At 44.1% G+C, this 23,297-nt stretch overlaps 1 protein-coding gene and 1 long non-coding RNA gene across 2 annotated transcripts; one reads left to right on the top strand and one right to left on the bottom strand.

The window, feature by feature from the left end:
- Positions 1-12,191: 12,191 nt before the first annotated feature.
- On the top strand, positions 12,192-19,789 carry LOC311278076 (taste receptor type 1 member 1-like; the record flags this gene model as incomplete). Its single annotated transcript, XM_084388657.1, has 6 exons — positions 12,192-12,373; positions 12,508-12,802; positions 12,935-13,681; positions 13,933-14,145; positions 14,428-14,548; positions 18,855-19,789. 6 exons carry the CDS (start codon positions 12,192-12,194, stop codon positions 19,787-19,789), a joined length of 2,493 nt encoding a protein of 830 aa, XP_084244783.1.
- A 2,280-nt stretch (positions 19,790-22,069) lies between these two features.
- LOC311278502 lies at positions 22,070-22,892 on the bottom strand. Its single transcript, XR_014625446.1, has 3 exons — positions 22,826-22,892; positions 22,645-22,742; positions 22,070-22,418 (listed from the first exon to the last, which is right to left on the bottom strand). It is a non-coding gene; the product is annotated as an uncharacterized lncRNA (long non-coding RNA).
- Positions 22,893-23,297: the final 405 nt, after the last annotated feature.

Below are 23,297 nucleotides of genomic sequence, written 5' to 3'. Positions count from 1 at the left end.
AAGCTTTATGTATGCATTTGAGTGCTGATTAGGCTATGCATTTTATATAGGCAATTAAAGGCACATTATTATGCTTTATGGATTATTAATTAATGGGCATCTGTTTATGCACAGCTCTCTTAAAGGGATAGTTCACTTTGAAATAAATTTTTGATATGTTTTAGCTTACCTCAAGGGCATCCAAGATGTAGGTGTCTTTGTTTCCGCAGTAGTTTAAATTTTGATATTTTTAGGTCAAACCGTTCTTGTCTGTCAGTCATATAATGCAGGTCGATGGTCACTGGCTCAAAACACAAGCACAGAGTCCAAATTAAAACAATTCCCCACGTCCAAATGAAACAATTCCCCATCATAAGTACACATTGATGGCCTAAGACACGAAACGAGCGGTTTGTGTGAGAAAACGAACAGTATTTATATCGTTGTTATCTCTTGAAAACAGCACACAATGATCTGACGGCGCGGGCGGGTATAGATATATACATAGATGTCGCCTTGGCTACGGTTTCGTTCCAATGAACTGCAGTAGCGAAGGCGACATCTAGTGTATATATCTATACCCGCCAGCGGGCGGGTATAGATATATACACTAGATGTCGCTTGGCTACGGTTTCGTTCCAATGAACTGCAGTAGCCAAGGCGACATCTATTTATATATCTATACCCGCCCGCGCCGTCAGATCATTTGGACGTGTGCTGTTTTCAAGAGATAACAACGATATAAATACTGTTCGTTTTCTCACACAAACCGCTCGTTTCGTGTCTTAGGCCATCAATGTGTACTTATGATGGGGAATTGTTTCATTTGGACGATGGGGAATTGTTTTAATTTGGACTCTGTGCTTGTGTTTTGAGCCAGCGACCATCAACATGCATTATATGACTGACAGACAAGAACGGTTTGACCTAAAAATATCAAAATTGAAAATACTGCGGAAACAAAGACACCTACATCTTGGATGCCCTTGAGGTAAGCTAAAACATATCAAAAATTAATTTCAAAGTGAACTATCCCTTTAAGGTCCTGCCACAGCATTTCAATCGGGTTGAGGTCTGGACTTTGACTGGGCCAGTACAACACCTTGATTCTTTTCTTTTTTAGCCATTCTGTTGTAGATTTGCTGGTGTGCTTGGAATCATTGTCTTGTTGCATGACCCAAATTTACCCCTCCACCACCGTGCTTGGCAGCTGAAATTAGGTGTTTGTGCTGATATGCTGTGTTTGAATTTCGCCAAAGGTGGCACTGTGCATTATGGCCAAACATCTCCACTTTGGTCTCGTCTGTCAAAAGGACATTGTTCCAGAAGTCTTGTGGTTTGTTCAGATGCAACTTTGCAAACCTAAGGCATGCTGCCATGTTCTTTTTTAGAGAGCAGACTGTTGATTAGCAGTGACTGACTGCTACTAACCTCTTAACTCCTATGGAAGCAGTAATGGTGTACTTGGTTTGTTACACATGGCTTCTCCATTTTGGCCTAGTTTTTGTTAAATAAACCATGACATGGTGTAAAATGTCATGTGTTGTTGTTCATCTAAGGTTGTATTTACCTAAATATAAGACCTCCCAAGGACCAGATGATTTTTTATTATGTTCCGATAAAACCATATAATATAAAACATAAAACCACAGAATTTAAAATGTTGTATTTTCTTTTTCACATGACTGTATCCCTCGGCTGACTAGATTTAAGGAAAAAGATTCTGTTGGCATCACAGGAAGCTAAATCCAGTTTGAAGTATAACAAAGTTAGTCTAAAGTGTGTTTCTCCAGGGGGAACCTGCGACCTTATTTGACACATGCTGATTAAGTGAATAACTACTCTTTGATAAATTCAATCTGGTATGCGTCCATGAAATTGAGCGCCAAAGTAAAAAGTAACACAGTGCTACTCTTTGAACAGGATGGGATGAGGGATGGGTGTTCTATGAAATCCTCGTGAAGTTGCGGCGATAGACCTCACCACAGGTCACTGTCAATGTTCAAAACCCCACTGACCATGATATAATGTTAGATGGCAAGACGGTTATCGGTACAGTGCACCCAGTACAGGTATACCTTGCCGCTGCTCTTGTGGCACCCAGATCTAAGCCTGAAAGAACAAGTGAAACGACCAAGACTTCTGATTCAACATGGGATTTGCCATTGGACTTAAGCCATATCAGTGACTCTAGAAAACAAATTGTATGACAGATGTTGAGAGAGGAAGTAGCTTTGTTCTCGAAATCTGATGATGGCACTGGCTGCATGGATGGACTGCAGTTGACCATCTCGCTAAAAGACACTAGCCTCATCACGCGTACCTTAACCCCTGTACAAAGAGATGAAGGATGACCTACACAAACTCATTGCCCAAGGTTGGGTTCAAAAGTTGAACCCAAAAAAGGATGGTAATGTGGTTCTCATTGCTCGACCAAGGGAAAGCATATCACCAAGGTTTCATGGCCAAAGAGAGTAGACACATGACAGCTTTTGTAATGCCATAGGTATTATATGAGGGGATTTGCATCCCTTTTGGTCTAGTGAATGCTACCGCGGCTTTCCAACACTGCATGGAAGAGTGCCTGAAAGATCTCAGAGACAATTGTTGTGTCCCTGTCACGGTTGGTAAACCCGCTGTCTCATTCTAGACTAGTGTGTTTGTGTGTGTGTGGGTGTGTCTCGTTACGTTCATTGTTTCGGGTGGGCGTGGCCGCCAATCATCCTGATCAGCGGCAGCTGAATGTCATCTAGCAGCCTATTTAATGCCCTCTCTCCTGTCTCATGTTGTCAGATCATTGTTTGAGTATTCCTGTCTTCGTGCCTGTTCCTGTTCCCTCGTGTTTCCTGTGTACTGGATTCTGGATTACTTCACCTCTGATCTCACCGTGGATTCACTATCACCATCACTCTGCACCATAGGATTTGCCAGTCTCAGTCCCTGCGTCACGCTCTCCTGCTGTTGTGTTCCTGATCATCGATCTTCCCCTTTGAGAGACTGCATTCAGCGCTGGAATTATTATTGTATCGATCTGTCTTTACCATTGAGTATTTGTTATCTAATAAATACATCTTTGCACTTGCATTTGCTTCCGTCCAGTTTATCGTTACAGTCCCCTAACTTGATGACACGCTAGTGTTCAGCAAATTTTTTGAAGATCATGTCGATGTGACAACAGTCCGGCAGCATTTGAGGCAATGAGGAATCAAACTAAAACTAGTAAAAAATGTGAGGTGTTCAAGCGTGAAGTAAGTTCAGGGGAGGATTGTGTCCACAGGATTAAGAAACATGGGGAATCCAAACGCGGACAGTTGATAAATATTACAAACTCTTGGAGTAAGAAACATGAAAAGAATCTGATGGCAAACAATCCAGCTGTTGGAATCTGTTCCCTCACCCCCATGATGAGAGATGTTGATGTAGTGGCTTAAAAGAGGCTGATTCTATCCTGTGTGTGCATGGAGCTTAACCAGCATCAGTTTGATAAATATGAGAACCTCATGGAGGAAGCTTGGCGTTTTCACTTTTACACTGATGATACTCAGCTCTATATTTCTTCGTGCCCTGAAGAAACATACCAATTCAAAAATTAACGAAATAAATAGTTGATATAAGAATTTTTTTTTAAAAAACACACGTAATAACCTAGAATATCGTCTAACACTTGATGGCTGCTCTGTCAAGTCTTCGCCGTCAGTTAGGATCCTGGGTGTGCTCTTTGATACCAACTGTCATTTGAAAGCCACATTTCTAGCATCTGTAAAACCGCATTTTTCCATCTTAAAAATATATCTAAGTTACAACATATGTTCTCAATGTCAGATGCAGAACCAGGAACTATGACAATATTAGCTCAGTTCTGTCAACACTGCATTGGCTCCCTATTAAACATCACATTCATTTTAAAATCTTGCTGATTACTTACAAAGCATTAAATGGTTTAGCTCCTCAGTACTTGAGTGAGCTCTTAACGCATTATAGTCCTTCACGTCTATTGCAAACTCAAAATTCCGGCCAGTTGATAATACCTTGAATATCAAAAATCGACTGCTGGCGGTAGATCCTTCTCCTATTTAGCATCTTAACTTTGGAACAGTCTTCTTAACATTGTCTGGGAAGCAGACACACTCTGTCAGTTTAAATCTAGACTAAAAACACATCTCTTTGACCTGGCATACACATAACACATTATCAACTTCTAAAATTCAATGTAAGGCTCTATAGATTAGGTCAGCCGGAACCGGGAACACTTCCCATAAATCCTGATGTACTCATTGCATCATAAGAAGAATGGCGTCTACGCTAATATTAGTCTCTCAGTTTATCTCGCGGTTTACCGCAGTCAGCCTAATCCAGGCCGTATCCAGATCTAATGAAGGACCTGCGCCTGGACATGACGACAACGCAGTCCTGAATAGTCAACTAGTCTCTCCCCTGTGAAGGCCTCCTTCCCTTTACCTTTGTACAGATAAAACATTGTCAAAATGATTCCAGTTCACATGGATACGCGGAAGCAACAAAAAAAAAATCTGTATTATGAATTTTTAAATCCAGACCAAGTAATTTGGTGAGGTCAATTTGTAAAGAAAGACTACACACCTGCACACAACGCGCATACCTATAGACTGAACACGTAATATACATGTGCACGCCGTCAGCGGTTTCACAGATTCACGTTTTTTAAGCTTATACGGAGATGATAAGGTTTTTCAATTTGTTTTACTGCTTGAACCTATTTCAAGGTTTGCGTTCTCGAGCCGCCAGGCACTGTTGTTGTGCAATTGAGCGCATTAGGGTTCTCTTACGAGAGGTTCTCTCGTATTGCGTAAGTAGCTTACGCTGCGGGAAAGTCTCCTTTCTCGAGATACTGAAGCCAAAAAATTATCCTTAATTTTTAATAATCTTGTCAACGCAGTGCGGCAGCATGCAGACCTAGGGCAGGCGACTCGCGTGCCCATTGGCTGCCCTGCGGCAACTGCAGCAGCCTATCGCTGAGCCCTTGGCGTGGCGTCACGACCAATGAGCGCGCTTGGCGCGCTTAATGCGTCACAGCCCGTCATTGGGGGTGTGGCCTAGCGTATATAAGCAGGGCTCAGAGGCTGCTTCACTGATTTCTGTCTCTTCAGCGAAGCTCTTCGCATCGCTGGACTCTGAGGAAGCCGCCGTCGAAGCAAGCGACCAGCACGCCGAGGATCTCAGCCTGAGGACGCCGGCCGCTTTCGCCGCCTTCAGCCTTCCCTGCCTGCTGTGCTATCCGGCACTATGTCTGTGTCTGTGTCCGTCTGTGTTTGTGTGTTTGTGTGTTCGCCCCGCGACACACTTGCATCTAAAAGAGTGCGAGGCGTTGTTGCAAATGCCTCGCTTATCCTGTGGCTCGTGCAGAGCCTCGCTCAGCGACGGAGACCGCCACGTGCTGTGCGCTCTCTGCCTGGGCTTCGACCACGCAGCCCGCGCTCTCTCTGAGGGCAGCTGCGAACAGTGTGAGGAGTTACCGATGTCGACCCTACGGGCTCGACTCGCTAAGTTTGAGGATCCTCCACCTTCTCCGGCCGCCTCTTCCGGGCCGCGTAAGAAGAAACGCCGCTCTCAAAGGCCGCCTGAACCGGACGCTACAGCTGAGTGCTCGCCGGAACCTCTCCCGCGAGCCTCGCTCTCTCCTTCTCCCCCGCCCTTCTCCGACGCGCAGCAGCCGGCTTCCGCCCGCTCTGCCGTCGCCCTGGGAGATGACGCAGATGACGCCGCTGACAGCTGCTCTCTGCTTGCGTCTGACAGCGAGGAATGGTCGGGCTCTCACCGCTCCGCCTCCTCGACTTTAGAGTCTGGCAGATCCCGCGCCAGTGTCGACGCGGAGCTTCTCCGCCTCCTCACTCAAGCGGTCGAAAGGATGGGACTGGATTGGTCCCCACCGAAGGAGCCTGCGCCCAATCGACTCGACGGGTGTTTTCTGCCTAGCCGACGCCAAGCGCCTGCCTCTAGGTCAGCACCCTTCCTGCCTGAGCTCCACGCTGAGCTTTCTAAGTCATGGAATGCGCCCTTCTCCGCCAGACTCCGCTCGCCAGTTTCCTCGGCTCTCTCCCAGGTGGACGGAGCCGCCGAGAAAGGATATACTGGCATCCCCTCCGTTGAGGAGGCGGTGGCAACGCACCTTTGCCCGCCGTCTGCTAGATGGCGCTCAAAGTCTGCCCTGCCGTCCAAAGCCTGCAGGACCACCTCAGCTCTCGCCGGCCGCGCTTTCGCCGCCTCCGGCCAGGCTGCTTCCGCCCTGCATTTGATGGCTGTACTTCAGATCCTGCAAGCCGACCTCCTCCGTGAACTGGACGAGAAGGGCTCGGATCACTCAGCCTTAACGGATCTGCGCAGCGCTACGGACCTTGCGCTCCGTGCTACTAAGACCGCTGCACAAGCCATCGGCAGATCTATGGCCGCGCTCACCGTCATCAACAGGCACCTTTGGTTAACGCTTGCGGACATGAGTGAGTCAGAGCGCTCTGTTTTTCTGAATGCCCCACTCTCGCCCACCGGCCTCTTCGCCCCTGCGGTCAGCGGGATAGTGGATCGCTTCTCTGAAGTACAGAAGGCGTCGCAGGCTATGCACCTCTTCCTGCCCCGCCGCTCGAGCCCAGCCACAGGCCGCTCTCAAACTCAGCCTCCTGTGCGCAGCTCCACACAGCGCTCGTCTCGGCCACCCAACACTTCGCAGCGACGTCAGGACGGCCGCCCTAGATCGCGCTCGACCAGCTGTCACAGACTGCCGCCCCCCCGGGGTCCGCGGCCCAAGATTACATTGAAGTCTGAGCCCGCGAAGTCCTCCTAGCATCTACAAGGAGGAAGAGATGGTTGAGTCCCGCTACGGCCGGACCGCCATCAAAGCGCCCAGCTCTGTCAGTCCCCTCTATTCAGGCTACTGCAGCAGCTTACACCGCAGCCAACGAGCCAGTAACACCACTCGCTCGCCTGCACACAAACGCCGTTTTCACGGCGACCCAGATAAATCTCAAAAAGAGTATAAGTTCGGGTCTTCCGGCTCCGGCCGAAGGTGTCTTAAGTGTAGAAAATGTGCCCACTTCCATGTGCTCACTGCTTCACACAAACACGGTCCCCATGGTAACGCTCTCAGAGCGCTCTCTCTTAAAGCGGACACACGCCGCTCGAGTATTAAGTGTAGTAAATGTGCCCACAACTCTGTGCTCACACCTACCCGCTGCTCGCTCTGCCATTCAGTTACCTTGAATTGCTACGGCTCAGGCCGAGGGGATATTAAGTGTAGAAAAAGTGCCCACTCCCGTGTGTTCACTGCCTCACACAAACATGGTTCCCATGACAACGCGCGCAGAGCGCTATCTCATAAAGCGGAAACACATCGCTCGAGTGTTAAGTGTAGTAAATGTGCCCACGTCTCTGTGCTCACACCTACCAGCTGCTCGCTCTGCCATATGATTACCCCGGGTTACAGACCCTCTAAAGCTCCCAAACACTGGCCGTGTTATAAGTGTAAACCCTGCGTCTGCTCACGAGCACGCGCACTCACTTTCGCGCGCGCCGCCCCATCCTCTCTGATACAGGTTCCCCATCCCGCGCAGCGCGGCGATCTGAACCCAGAGACCATTCGACCCCTAGCTATGCGTGCAAAAGCATGGGAAGCTATTCAGGGCGCGTCAGAATGGGTGTTGAACACTATAAAACACGGCTATTCGCTTCAATTCGCTCGTCGCCCCCCGCGCTTTCTAGCGCAGACGGAGACGAAAGTGGGTTTGGAAGCAGCGCACCTGCTTCAAGCAGAAATAGCGAAGCTGCTGCGCAAAGGGGCCATAGAACAGGTTCATCCTTCCCAGAGCGAGTCAGGCTTTTACAGCCGTTACTTCCTCGTTCCCAAGAAGGACGGAGCGTTAAGACCTATTTTAGATCTGAGACATCTGAACAAGGCCCTCATGAGACGGCCGTTCAAGATGATTACAACCAGACAGATCCTTGTGCAGATCCGCCCAGGAGACTGGTTTATCTCTCTCGATCTGAAAGACGCGTATTTCCAGATCCAAATAACTCCCCGTCACAGGCCATTCTTGAGATTTGCCTTCGACGGTCAAGTATATCAATACACAGTCCTGCCGTTCGGCCTGTCTTTGGCACCCCGTACATTTACGAAATGCATGGACACGGCTCTCGCTCCCCTGAGAAGACAGGGAATGCGAATACTGAACTATCTGGATGATTGGCTTGTTCTAGCGCAGTCAGAGACAGAGCTTGTGTCTCACAGAACAGCGCTTCTCGGCCATCTGGAAGGTCTGGGTCTCTCGGTCAACTGGACCAAGAGCTCACTCTCGCCCCGTCAGTCAATTTCCTTTCTTGGAATAGAACTGGACTCGGTGGCTATGACGGCCAGATTGTTGGAGCAGCGCGTGCGCCGCATCCGTCTCCTCGCCGCATCCTTCAAAAACGGCAGCCGGGTTCCGCTGAAAGCATTCCAGCGTATCCTGGGGCGTATGGCCTCAGCTGCGGCAGTGCTTCAGCTGGGCTTACTGCGCATGCGCCCGCTTCAACGCTGGCTGAGAGCGCGCGTGCCCCATCGAGCCTGGGCGGCCGGCGGCTCGCGTTTCAGCCCTGCAGCCCTGGTTAGCAGCCGAATGGTATCACACAAGTGATTATGGGGGTGATCTCACACCGGAAAGTTGTCTCGACAGACGCTTCCAACCTAGGTTGGGGAGCGCTCTTCGAAGGCAGACCGGTCTGTGGCCGCTGGTCAGACCAGGAGAATCTCCTACACATAAACTGTCTAGAGATGCTCGCAGTCGAGAAAGCGCTCAAACACTTCCTCCCATTCCTCCATGGTCACCATGTTCTAGTCCGCATGGACAATACATCGGTAGTGGCCTATGTGAATCGCCAGGGTGGTGTCAGATCAAAGACGCTCTGCGCCCTGGCGGAACGCCTCCTCGTGTGGGCTCAGCACTCTCTGCGCTCACTGAGAGCAGCGCATGTGCCTGGCCACCTGAACGAGGGCCCCGACAGACTGTCCAGGGACAACGTTCCCCCTGGGGAGTGGTCTCTTCACCCCCAAACAGTCCAGTCACTATGGCGCCGTTTCGGCAAAGCGAAGGTCGACCTTTTTGCGTCAAAAAGACAACGCTCACTGCCCAGAGTTCTTCTCGAAGAACGAGGACGCGCTGGCCCAGACCTGGCCCAGCGGCCCGCTATATGCTTTCCCCCCGATCTCTCTGCTGCCTCAGGTCATCAAGAGAGTCAGGGAAGCGCGCCACACAGTGCTCCTCATAGCCCCGTACTGGGAGAACCAAGCTTGGTTCCCGGAACTGATACAATTGGCAGATTCAGCCCCCTGGCCGATTCCGGTGCGGAGAGACCTTCTCTCTCAAGCCCGCACCTCGATCTGGCATCCCCATCCAGAGCGCTGGTCTCTGCATGCGTGGAGCCTCAACGATTACATGCTGATCTGCCAGAAGGGGTCATGAACACGATCATACAATCTAGAGCTCCCTCTACGAGGTGGCTCTACACGTCTAAATGGTCGGTGTTTAACAGATGGTGCACTGCCAAGGGGCTCAATCCACAGACATGTGGGGTATCGCAAGTATTGTGCTTCCTTCAAGAGCTACTGGACGCGGGCAGGTCCCCCTCCACGCTCAAAGTTTATGTCGCGGCCATTTCAGCGTTCTCTGTCTCAGAGCTGGGCAGCGCATTAGGAAGGAACGAGTTCGTCATCCGCTTCCTTAGAGGAGCTAGGAGGATGAACCCCCCGCGACCCCCCTCGGTTCCTATGTGGGATCTTTCACTGGTCTTGGAAGCCCTGAAAGCACATCCCTTTGAACCCGTGGAAACTGTGGATGTGAAATACCTCACGCTCAAAACCGTTTTTCTGATAGCGCTGTCTTCAGTCAAACGAGTGGGAGACCTTCACGCGTCATCTACTAACGCCGCGTGCCTCGAGTTCGGACCCAATGACTCTAAAGTTATTCTCCGACCAAGGCATGGGTATTTTCCCAAAATTTTGGGCACTCCCTTCAGAGCGCAGGTCATTTCTCTCTCAGCCCTGCCGATTTCTGGCAGCGAGGCAGACAGTAATCTCCTTTGCCCAGTCAGGGCGTTGAGAAACTATATTTCGCGCTCTGCCGCCTTCAGGCGCTCAGAGCAGCTTTTTGTTTCATTTGGTGGGCGCACCAAAGGTCTCGCCGCCTCGAAACACACCCTGTTCAGATGGATAGTGGACGCTATTGCTGCTGCTTATGCGTCTAAAGACCTGCAATGCCCACTGGGCATTCGAGCGCACTCCACCAGAAGCATGGCCTCATCGTGGGCGTGGTCCAGCGGGATTTCCATTCATGACATTTGTGCAGCGGCAGGCTGGGCCTCCCCCTCTACATTTGTTAGGTTTTACAACCTGGAAGTTCCCGCCTTGCAGGCGAAAGTGTTATCAGTCTAAGTCTCGCGTAGCCAGCCCACTGTCTGTGCGCGGGCTACGTTGTGTGATTTAGCTCTACTGGTTGAGCTGCACTATGTAGGGAAGTGTTAGTTCGGACCGGCTGTGCCGCTCCGCGCCCCCATAGTATGTGCTTGTGTACTGCGCTGGCCTTCTGTTGGCCGCCCGGCTCCGCTATCACGTTCCCCGGGCTTCCCCTGGAACTCTCATTCAGTGGATGCTGGGCACGCGCACGGCGTTGACAAGGGAGTTCCCGCAGCGTAAGCTACTTGCGCAATACGAGAGAACCTCTCGTAAGAGAACGTACTCGGTTACTAAACGTAACCTCTGTTCTCTCTAGAGAGGGAACGAGTATTGCGTAACCCGCCGTGCTCGCACCACGAGCTCATTTCGCTTCATGCGACAGAAACCAGTGAAGCAGCCTCTGAGCCCTGCTTATATACGCTAGGCCACACCCCAAATGACGGGCTGTGACGCATTAAGCGCGCCAGGCGCGCTCATTGGTCGTGACGCCACGCCAAGGGCTCAGCGATAGGCTGCTGCAGTTGCCGCAGGGCAGCCAATGGGCACGCGAGTCGCCTGCCCTAGGTCTGCATGCTGCCACACTGCGTTGACAAGATTATTAAAAATTAAGGATAATTTTTTGGCTTCAGTATCTCGACAAAGGAGACTTTCCCGCAGCGTAAGCTACTTACGCAATACTCGTTCCCTCTCTAGAGAGAACAGAGGTTACGTTTAGTAACCGAGTACGTTTTCTGTTAGAACGGTGTCGTGTAAGCGGCTCCAAAGTTAATAACTAATGATCTTTGCAACGGAAGTGATTCAATCAAAACTAACTTTAGCTGGACAATAACTTTATTCTAGAGCTGCTGTAAAGCCAAAACAATCTCAGTTACCTTAATTTACTATTATCACTGTAAAGCCGCTATGAAACAATCTATATTGTTAAAAGCGCTACATAAGTGAAGGTGACTTGACTTGACCTATGTATTTTAGGCTTTTATATTCCTCTGTATCTTTGTCTGGTATTGTTTATGTTAATTATGTAAAAATTATGTCAAAATGTAGTTGTTATGTTGATACCCGGTTTCTCCTTTCTTATTAAAAACTCTTTATTTACTTTTGAATTGTGCATGTTCATCTACCCATTACACCTAGAGGGATATCTAGAACTGCTACACAGTTCTCATATGATTTCTTAGAAGTTTGTGTTATGAAGTGACACCCCACAAGTGGATTAATGTGACACTTGTGGGGTGACAAATCTAGAATAATGTCAGATATGCAAAAACATTCAAATTTATGCCAGAACTGGATTAAGCAAATTTAAAAATGTAAAGCATATGTGAACAGCAACATACTGCTGGCCATTCAACATCTATGAATTCAGCATTGGTTTTCAGCCTCCAGGGAGAGCATTAACAATATTTTATACTCAAATGTGATGTGCAACACCACAGTACTCAGCACAATTTTTATATTTGCTCACCACCTTTAAACTTTTTGAAACCTTAGTGATTCTAATCCAACCATAAATCCCTGCTGAGAGTTTAGAAGGTCACAGTTTGAAAAATATGTCATGAATGTGGTGTAATGCTCTATTTAATAACTGACTGACATATGCTTTGTGAGTTTAGATATGGAAATTGACATTTGTATCGCTGAATATAGTGGTTTAAGCAAATTGAAATGTGTTTTAAGAAAATTAACTCAAGAATATGAGCCTGATTCTCAAACGACTAGCCACTGCACATCTGCTTCATCCAACAGGCAATTTTAAACAATGTATCTCAGTAGTATTTACATTTTCCTTGTGGGCTTTACTAATTGTTTCTTTTTCAAAGTTTCTCGCTCAAAATCTGAGTTCAGTTTAGAAGGAGATTACTTATTGGGTGGCCTTTTCACTTTACATGAAATTAACCATGAGACACCCCTGTTCTCCCCAGAGACCACTGAATGTTTCAGGTAAGGAAGGATTTTTTTTTATCAGTCAGGTTGTCAATATGCAATATTGTAAATCAGCAGCATTTGCTCAAAGTCAAATTTATGAAGTGAAAATTCAATTGCATGCTATTAACTTCCTCACTGATGTTTTCAAGGCACAGTCCCTCAAAATCTGGCTATCAGATGTTGCAAGTAATGAGGTTTGCTGTTGAAGAGATTAATAACTCCACCACTCTTCTGCCCAATGTTTCTTTGGGCTATGACATTTTTGACCATTGTTCTAATACAAAGAATATCCCTTCAGTTTTAAGTTTTATTTCAAAGAATGGGTCAATAAAACCTAAAGAAAAACTGAACTATCAGCCTAAAGTGATTGCTTTAACAGGGCCATTTGGAAGCACACAAACTATTACTATTGCACCACTATTCACAATGGACCTTATACCTATCGTAAGTTAAGCTTCTTTTTATACAGTTTATATAACAAAATACTTACTGCCCTTTGTTCAGGACTACACATTTATTATATTCAGTAAAATGCTAATGAATTGTTTATAATTTGGTTTTTCTTCTGTTTCAAAGGTGAATTTTGGAGCTTCTAGCTATGCATTAAGCAACAAACTTAAGTATCCTGCTTTTGTAAGAACAATCCCTAGCAACAAAGACCTGATAGAAATGATTATTCACATCATTCAATGGTTTGGATGGAACTGGGTTGCCTTTCTTGGTAGCCAAGATGATTACAGTTCAGACGGACTAAAGCTGTTTAACACGTATATAAGCAATACTGGCATTTGTTTGGCCTATCAAGAGAGTCTAAGCCTAAATGCAAACTACAGTCTAACACTTCAAAAGATTGATATGCTCGATATCAATGTCATTGTTGTTTTTGCTATGCCACAATATGCAAGCAAAATTATCAAAGCAGCCATAGCAAACAACATCCAAGACAAAGTATGGATTGCAAGTCAAGCATGGGCTATGAATCAACAGCTTCCCAGAGAGCCAGGAATTGGGAAAATTGGCACAATCATTGGTATTACGGAGAGATTGTTGACATTGCCTGGATTTAATGAATTTATCTATAAAGACAAGAGATCAACTGATGTCACCCATAATGAAGAGAGTGACATCCAGAGTAAGAGTAAGACATGTAATCAAGTTTGTGATTACTGCACATTGTGGACCGCAGAGGAGATTATAAATGAAAATCCCACATTCTCTTTTGCCATCTATGCTGCCATATACACCATAGCTCATGCATTACATAAGGTTCTGCAGTGCGACATGAATGGATGCCGCAAAAACACAGTGGTAAAGCCATACATGGTAAGAGAATTCATTTGAATTTATGACAAGTTGATCAATATATTAATTACATTATTGAAGTAACAATGTTTTATTTAATTAAATATTGTTCATATTTTTATGAAATTGCATATTATATTATTTACAATATTTACAATAATTTAATAACTAAATAAAACAATATTTATATTCATTTATTAAAGTTATAGTAATATTATATTTTGTCTTTTTTTGTTAAATAATGGGGGTAAAATCACCACAACTCACAACAGCTTGTGGGAGAAATGAAGAAGTTGGATTTTCCACTCAATGGTCGTCAGGTGAAATATGATGATAATTATGATCCACCCATCAATTATGCAGTTGTGCTCTGGCACACTGATGTAAATCCTCCACAGTTTGAGATGGTGGGCACATATGATACATATCCAGAAATTACTTTAACAATCAACAACTCTCTCCTGCCCTGGCATAACAACAGTTCTGTAAGTCTTAATTTGATCAAAGCGTAATTATTATTAATTATTAATTATTGTAACGCTTAATTTTTCCTCAGTCAATTTAGCAAATTTTTCCAAATGAAGGTCAACGCTTTTTCATGTTTGAAATCAAGATCTGAGAAATTTGTGTGTGTTTATAGGAATTATGTAATTAGTATTTAATTTGTTTATGGAAAAAACGTAGTGTTCAGATGGTTAAGTTAATTGTTTGTAAAAAAAATTAAGAAAAACTGTAACTTTACTTACACATTTTCTTATTCTTTAAAGGTTCCTTTCTCAAACTGCTCTGCTGAGTGCAAGGAGGGATTTTCAAGGCAACCTGAAGGTTTTCATAGTTGCTGTTTTACATGTAAAAAATGCCAGCGTAACAGCTATGTGGATCATTCTCGTAAGTACCTTAGGATGTGGTCAATGACACCTTGGTACTTAAGTTTCTTCTGTCCATTCTATCACCACAATATACTTTATGGTGCTTTTTTTAAGTGTGATTTAAAGGCAAACTATTTTCCCACATCCATTTAAGTTCTAGTTCTCTTACGAGAGGTCTCTTGTACTGCGTAAGTATCTTACGCTAGGGGGAAAATCCCTTTTCCGCGAGATATTGAAGCCAAAAAATTATCCTTAATTTTGTATTATTGTAAAACGCGTTGCGGCAGCATACAGACATAGGCAAGACGGCTCGCGTGCCTATTGGCTGTCCTGCGGCAACTGCAGCAGCCTATCGAGCGAGGCCTAGCGTGACGTCAGACCCAATGAGGGTGCTTCGCGCCCGCTGCGTCACATCCCGCCGAAACGGGCATGGCTTAGGCCTATAAATCCAGCTCGCAGGCAGCTGATATCTGATTTTTCATCTCTTCAACGAAGCTCACGCATCGCTGGATCCGGAGAGAAGCCGCGCCGTCTGAGGAAGCCTTTTCAGCGGGACGAGTCGTCACTGAAGTCGCTGGCCGCGCCGCCTTCAATCGCCTTCCTGCTGCCTATATCCTTTGGTTTCTGTTCTGTGTGTCTGCTCGCCGCCGCGACACACACTATCTAAAAGAGTGGCTAGTGCAGAGCCCCACTCAGCGACGGGGACTGCCATGTGATCTGCGTTTCCTGCCTGGGTGAGGATCATGCAGCTCTCGCGCTCGCTGATGGCGGCTGCCCTCATTGCGAGCTACTGCCTATGGCGACTCTGAGGACTCGCCTGGCACTTTTCTCAGAGACTGCACCCCTGCCCGCTGTGGTGCCGCGCCGTAAAAAGCGCAGTGCTCAGCGGGTCCCGGAGCCCTCCCCCACCCGTCAAAGCTCGCCGGTTCGCCCCCCTGCTTCACCGGCTTCGCTAGCGTCTCTTCCTGAAGGACAGCGGCCGCGGTCTGCCGCCGCTTCCGTCGACGACGCCGATGAGAGAGCCGCGTTGGGGGAGGACGATTCCTGCTCTATCCTGGCGTCGGGCAGTGAGGATTGGGCGAGCTCTGTGGATCTCGCACCCGCTGCTCGCGCATCGTCAGGCAATAGAGCTAACATCGAGTCAGAGCTGATGCGTGTACTCGCACAGGCCGCGGTGAGCCTCGACCTCGAGTGGTCTACGCCTGAGCAGCCTGCTCACAACCGGCTGGATGGATTTTTTCTTCCTGGGGAGCGCGCTTCGCCTGCGTCCAGACCAGCGCCTTTTCTTCCTGAGTAGGGCTGCACGATAAATCGCATGAGATTGTTATGCGCATCTCGTCAGTAAAGCCGGTTCCTTGATTAGTAGTAAATCGCCATCACCTGCTTTCAGATGGAGCGGCATTTACTACAAAGAGCCGTAGTTAACTGACAAGCTGAGCCATATCGCATTAATATCACGGACGTATCGCCAGCGATAATTAATGCGATATGGCTCAGCTTGTCAGTTAACTACGGCTCTTTGTAGTAAATGCCGCTCCATCTGAAAGCAGGTGATGGCGATTTACTACTAATCAAGGACCCGGCTTTACTGACGAGATGCGCATAACAATCTCATGCGATTTATCGTGCAGCCCTATTCCTGAGTTACACGAAGAAGTCGCTAAATCTTGGAACGCCCCCTTTTCAGCTAGAATGCGCTCTTCTGTTTCGCTGGCATTCTCCGCTGTTGACGATGCCAAAAACAGAGGGTACCATTCGCTCCCACCGGTCGAAGAAGCAATAGCAGCCCACCTTTGCCCGCCCCGCGTGGGCCGCGGCCTAGGATTGCGGTAAAGCCAGAGGCCCTGAAGTCGTCCTAGCACGCCTAGGGAAATGACGTGTTCAAGTCCCGCCGCGGCCGGACTTCCACCAAAACTCATCGCTCGTTCAGTTCCAAGAAATGTGACTGTTCCAGTGTATTCTGCAGTAAACAAGCCGGTTCCACTGCCCGCTTGCCTGCACACAAATGCCGTTTTCACGGCTACCCAGATAAATCCCATAAAGAGTGTATTTTCTGGTGTCCCGGCCACGGCCGATGGTGTTATGAGTGTAGACAAAATGCCCACTGCCCAGTGCTCATTCCTACACACAAGCACAGCCCGTCACACAGGGCTCGCGCACATGAAATCGACCCAGATCGATTGTGCATTAAACGTAGCAAATGTGCCCACTGCCCAGTGCCCACAAACACTACATTCTGCATGTCTCAAAGTTTCTGTAAAAACGAAACCAGCGTGCATTCGCTCTGCTCAGGCGGACAATGCTCTCAGTGTTGTAAATGTGCCCGCTATCCCGCGCCCACATTCACACATAGACATGACAAGTCCTACGGGACTCGCCCAGCCCTCCCCCTCTCGGTTGACCGCCGCAGAGTCGTCGAGCATGGGCAGTCTGCCCGCTGTAATCAGCGCGCCCCCTGCCTCGAATGTCATAAGCGCGACGCTTATGTTACAGCGCACCGAAGCTCCTCTGTCGCTAAGCGACCAGAACGCGCTCTGCATTCAACCCCTAGCCATTCATGCAGATGCATGGGCAATGCTTCCCGGGGTTTCAGAGTGGGTGCTAGACATTATAAAGAGAGGCTATTCGCTACAGTTCTGTCGACGCCCTCGCCGCTGTGCGACGCGCGTCGAATCTGCGGTGAAAACAGAAGTAGCACACCTACTTCGAGCCGAAATATCGAAACTGTTGAGCAAAGGGGCCATAGAGCCTTTATCTCAAGCTCAGAGCGAAGGGGGGCTATACAGCAGATACTTCCTGGTACCGAAGAAAGACGGGGGTCTCAGACCCATACTAGATCTAAGACAGCTGAACAAAGTGCTTGCGAAGCGACAGTTCAATAGGCACAGAAATAAAAGAGTTGGATCTATTCGCAAGCAGTTATTCCTTTTTAATCAATATAAACTCAAACATTTCATTTAAGGTTGTCTTGAAACAGACAACACCTAATACAATGATGAGATCAGACCAAGACTAACTGAAAGTGAGGATTATACAGAGAAACACTAGGGACAAAACAAGATGACTAACTAGACACAGGTGAGACACATGATGGCAAATCAAACACCATGGCAACAGATGTCAGAGACAAAGGAAACAGTGCAAAACTAACAGGCTTAAAACTCAAGCCCAGAAACAGACATAGGCTAACACTTGCATAATTTGATACTGAATAAACTGATTGTTAAAAGTACTTTTTTGAAAGTTGTGAAACTGTTCTGTTCAAGTGATTATACCAAATGTTCTCATTATATATTAGCCTACAATGATGTTGTGAAACAAATGTTTGGAAAGAAACTATGTATCCACCTTATTCTTACGCCCCATGACGCTTTGTTCAAATTATTGGTGTAACTTCCGTTAAGCTGTAAACAATCAGTGAAAAGCTCGGTCTATGAACGTAATAATATGTTTAAAAAGATTGTCACAATGAGATGACATTATTCTACTCACCCTTCAACCATCGAACATTAAAAGGACATATAAAGGTGTAAAAGCATCAACAAGGTACTTTCAACAAGAGACTATGGATAACCCCAAAACGTGATTCTTTCCACAGCAATAACGGACAGGTTAAATATCACTGTAGTAATATATTATGTAACATACATTGCCTTAATCAAAAATTGTATTTACCTGTGAAAGCAAACCTGGAAAGTTATGTGGATTTGAAGAGAAAATTATTAATGGGATATATCGTGAATTAAATCAGGAGAACAGACCACAAATGTGCAGTATATGTTGTCCTTTTTACATATTATTATAGCAGAATTCAAAGGGAAAAAAGAAAAAATCATGAGGAAAAGAATGCAGCGACTGAAAAGACTTGCCATAGATGTTCTTGTTATAAAATGTCACAGTAAAATACCAAGTGCTATGTTATTATCATGATGTCTGAAAATAAAACATGAAGGGAAATTGACAGCTCATTCAGTCAAACTGACAGATCAACTTTATTTGTACATTATGAGTTGAAATTATTAGTTTCAGTCATTTTGAATGGAAGTTCCCCCAAACCGGAAGTGCCACCCAAAATTTAAAACGCATTAAGATAATCACAGAAATAAGGCAAATAACTGTTTTGAAAGAATGACTAGCAGTGTGAACAGTTTGGATTTTTGTACTTATTTTTTTTATATATTTTTTTCACCTTGTGAAAATAGTACTAAAGCGAATAAAAAACTGTACATATTCTTTTAAAGGATAATTATTCTTTTTAAAAGTATGCTTAAGTATAGGCCCTGCTGTATTTCTTTTCACATTTATATTATTTTACTGTTTTTCAGGAGACCCCTATACCTGTTTTCCATGTGCAGAGAGTGAATGGTCTGATGAAGGCAGCACAACATGTAAAACACGTTCTGTTGTCTATCTTCAGTTCACAGAAATCCCCTCAATCGCTGTCATGGTGTTTGCCATATGCATAATTATTTTACTCATTGCCATATCTTGCCTTTTCTCCTACAATTACAACACACCAGTGGTGAGGTCTGCTGGTGGTAGTATATGTTTCCTGATGTTGACGTCTTTGATCATGGCTAGCATAAGTGCATTCTTTTTCTTTGGAAAACCCACATTTGCACATTGCCTCCTGAGAAATGCCATATATGGATTTTTCTTCACTGTCTGTATTTCCTGTTTAACTGTCCGTTCCTTTCAAATTATTTGTGTTTTTAAAATGGCTGCTCAGTTCCCAAAGGTGCACAGCCTTTGGGTAAAGCACAATGGACAGTGGCTTTTCATTGCATTTGCTTCTGTCATTCATATAATTTCTTGTGTGATATGGATGACTGTCTCTCCTGTCAAACCCATCGCTGACTCATGGACTTATAATGACCAAATTATGCTCATCTGTGAAAGGGGGGACACGATAACATTAACCATAGTTGTGTTTATAGGTTGGTTTCTTAGTTTCCTGTGTCTCCTGTTTTCCTACATGGGAAGAGATCTGCCGAAAAATTACAATGAAGCCAAATCAATAACCTTCAGTCTCATTTTGTACTATCTGACCTGGATTGTTTATTTTACAGCATACCAATCTTTCAAGAGCAAATATATCACCCTTTTGAATGCAATGGCCCAGATATCCAGTATAAATGGAATTCTCTTTAGCTATTTTATACCAAAATCTTACATCATAATATTCCAACCACAAAAGAACACTCCCGCATACTTTCAAACATCTATTCAGAATTACACCCAAACCATTAGTAAGACTTAAACTTAGACTTTAGTCTTTGTGTACCCACTTTATTTTTAACATAAGAGCATGTGCTGCCATTAATAGCTTTAATGTGCGAGGCATCCGGTCTCATCCGCTTCCAGTTATTTTAGCTGTCCAAAAGCTTGATATTGCAAACTTGTATTTATTATCATAATATTTGTATCGCAAATAGTTCTAGTTATTTACCTATAGAAGTGGATTAATCGATTATCCTGATTAAGTCTTGCACATTCACAGAAAATAGCTTACTTTTGAGTTGCAAAATAAGGTGGATCGGATGTGAACTCTTAAACTCTGTGTTAGTGGCCTTTACTATTATTTTACCACAATCTTAAAGAAACACGTAGGAAATGTATGAGAATGGAGATATTTTGAGGTCCAGTCTGAATTAAGATACTATGTTAATTTTGAGAATAAAAAGAGTAATTTAAATATTTATAAAACTTAAATGCTAGCATTAACACTTAAGTGTAATGTAATGTAAACACAAATGCTTGTTTTTAACTTGTAATAAAGAGCACCTTCAAAACTTCCCTAACTTGGTGTCCAGGTAATACATCGATTTGTGAGGTTTGGATGGTTGACATCATACTGACCGTCTACTCAAACACACACGTGTAACAGTATGTAATGGTATAATACATTTAAGTATGCTATTAGTAACGATACTTTTCATTACAATTTGTTTTATCAGCATTACATTTTTTGAACCTGTGGAAAAAAAGTACATTTTAGAATGTCCTGGTGTGTATTTGGCATGTCCCAGTTTTGCTTTAATGACAGAATGAAATCTGACCGTAACATACAAAGGACTAAGCATATATCACATATTTTTCAAAACATTTGATTAGTGACCTACAAATAATAACAAATAAATGTTTCATATTTGTTTTCTACATAATTTCTACGATTTTAAAAATGTTAAAACTTATGGAGTAAACTGAGTAGTTTGAAAAGAGGGACAGTTGATTAGTGACCTACAAATAAAAAACAAATAAATGTTTCATATTTGTTTCCTACATAATTTCTACGATTTTAAAAATGTTAAAACTTATGGAGTAAACTGAGTAGTTTGAAAAGAGGGACACACATTTTTTCTCCACACATGCATGGTAGTTTTCTCATCAACTGCGTCAAATCTAAAGGACGTATGGAGCTATAATCCAAAGATATCGAATAAAGTCAATTTAGGGGTAAGAATTTCCCTTTACCATTACCCTTACTCTTTAACATTGAGTAGCTTCTTGTCCTTTATGTACAGAGAGCTCAACACGCAGCAACTGAAGAAAACACATGCAAATACAAAAAACACCAGCAGATTTAGAAAACATCTTCATCAGTGCTGCAAATACTACTGTCGCGTAGTAGCACAGCAAGCTATGCAATGCTCGTTCTCGTGATCAGGGAAGCAAGGTTACATTAGTAACTGAAACGTTTCCTTTCAATATGGTTTACTCGCATTGCGTCAGTTTCTGGCGCTTATGGGGAACGCAATTCAATAGCGCACACTGTTAGACTTTTCAAGGGTTTTTTACAGTAACTTACTGGCAACACTGTTGCCAGTAAGTTACTGTAATTAAGAGTTACAGTACCAAACCGTATTTCAGTTTTGTGTAATACAGTGCATTACTGTAAAAACGAAGCTAATCAGTACAGTGCATTACTGTAAAAACTAAGCTAATCAGTACACTACTGTAATTATTTTTATTTGTACTAAAAATAAATTAGATTTGATAATTTTGATATATGATTAATTTTATTTTTATCCTACATAAGTACTACTTTCATACAAACCAATTAGACAAAGTTATCACAAAATACCATTTTTTTATTTAAAACATTTCATATATATCACAAAATAAACATGCCAATGCTGGAAATTATGTGTGAAATTTTTACACATTAATGGGTGAGTTTAGAGACAACATTTTTTGTGTTAATTTTAACTCATTCATTGTGTTAATGATTTTAACAAAGTAAATATGTCAGAGAGGTTAGCACAAAGATGTGTAAACGTGTTAAATTAACACATTATGTGCTGTCCTTCACTGCAAACATTTTTGAAAACATACATAAAACCATAAACAAAACATTAGCATTTGACTAAATGAATGTAGAGTCATTGGTTGTTTAGCTTATACAAGTATTATAATGAAATATCAACCATTACATTCATAAAACTGCAGAATATAAATACATTTTTAAGCATTCAAAAAGGAAATGTCCAAAACAGGACAAAACACAGTTCTTTTCACAATACAAGACACATAACCCAACCTTAAAAATAATTTCACTTATTTCCAAAAATGTGTTGGATTCATGTACACTGGTGGCCAAAAGAAGTATTTAAGTGTCGTAATGTTTTTGAAAGAAGTCATTTCTTATTATTATCAATGTCTGACTGTCTACTCCATCTTTTCTACAGCATAGGAGTAAAAGTCATCATCAAAATAATCTTTAAAAAGCCAACACAATGTTTTTGTCCACCTTTGTGAATAAATGAACTTCTCCAAAGATTGGTTCCTGTTCAGAACTTGATTGACAACATCAGAGTGTTCCCTGGTCTGCATGCGTGCCCACAAACACAAATGTACTCAGTCCTTCAGAGGAGATCCCGGTTCCAAAACTATATGAGAGAGAGAGAGAGAGAGAGAGAGAGAGAGAGAGAGAGAGAGAGAGAGAGAGAGAGAGAGAGAATATTAGTGTCACATTATTTTTAACCTCCTTTTTTGTTAATTTGTATTATTATTTTCACAAAAACTTAAGAATATATATTTGTAAACAGCTTTTGTCAATAAATAGCATACAAAAGAACTAAATTAAATTATGCCAGATAAAATTGTAATACTTACAAATCCTAAATTCTGTCCAAAAATGCTGAGATCCATAGAAAGAACGACTGAAATCGATGATTTTAGCCCATTTCAGCTTGTCTGCAGTGAAGGAGTACCTGTTTGAGAGAAATACACAGTAAGATACATGCAAGAAATCACTGTGTGATGATCGTTCTCCTTCCTACAGTAGTTAACCCACCTGTGCGCTGATATTAGGACCTTCCTAGTCAGGTGGAACTGCAATGGTAAAGTCTTCTGGCTAATAAAATATAAAAATAATGCAAAAATATAAACTTAAGTTGTTTAGAATGCTAGATTTGGTCTGAATGAATTAGTGAGAGTTTTACTGCAGTGCTTACCTGGATACATTTAATCTGGTGAGACTGAACAAAGACAATGGTCCATCTTCTGATTGGTTCATTTGCTGTGTAATAAAGTTAGACATAATGCAAAGGTCACTTATTTGATATAAAGTTAGCCAATTTTATAGAGATTTTATAAGATATTGTAAGCTACCTAGTCTGCACCAGTGGCTCAAAAGCAATTTTCACATAGCGTATGCTAATCATTTCAGCAAACTTATATCAAAATATATCACAAATGGGCTGGCCTACCTCTGGCGCGAATTGGCGCTTTGTTGCAGTTGCCTTTAAACACAAAAATGGAAGTAA

This window comes from Rutilus rutilus (assembly GCF_951802725.1).
Source record: "Rutilus rutilus genome assembly, chromosome: 19".
Taxonomy (NCBI): domain Eukaryota; kingdom Metazoa; phylum Chordata; class Actinopteri; order Cypriniformes; family Leuciscidae; genus Rutilus; species Rutilus rutilus.
Note: the sequence above shows the minus strand (reverse complement) of the source record. Positions and strands in the feature narration are given on the sequence as shown.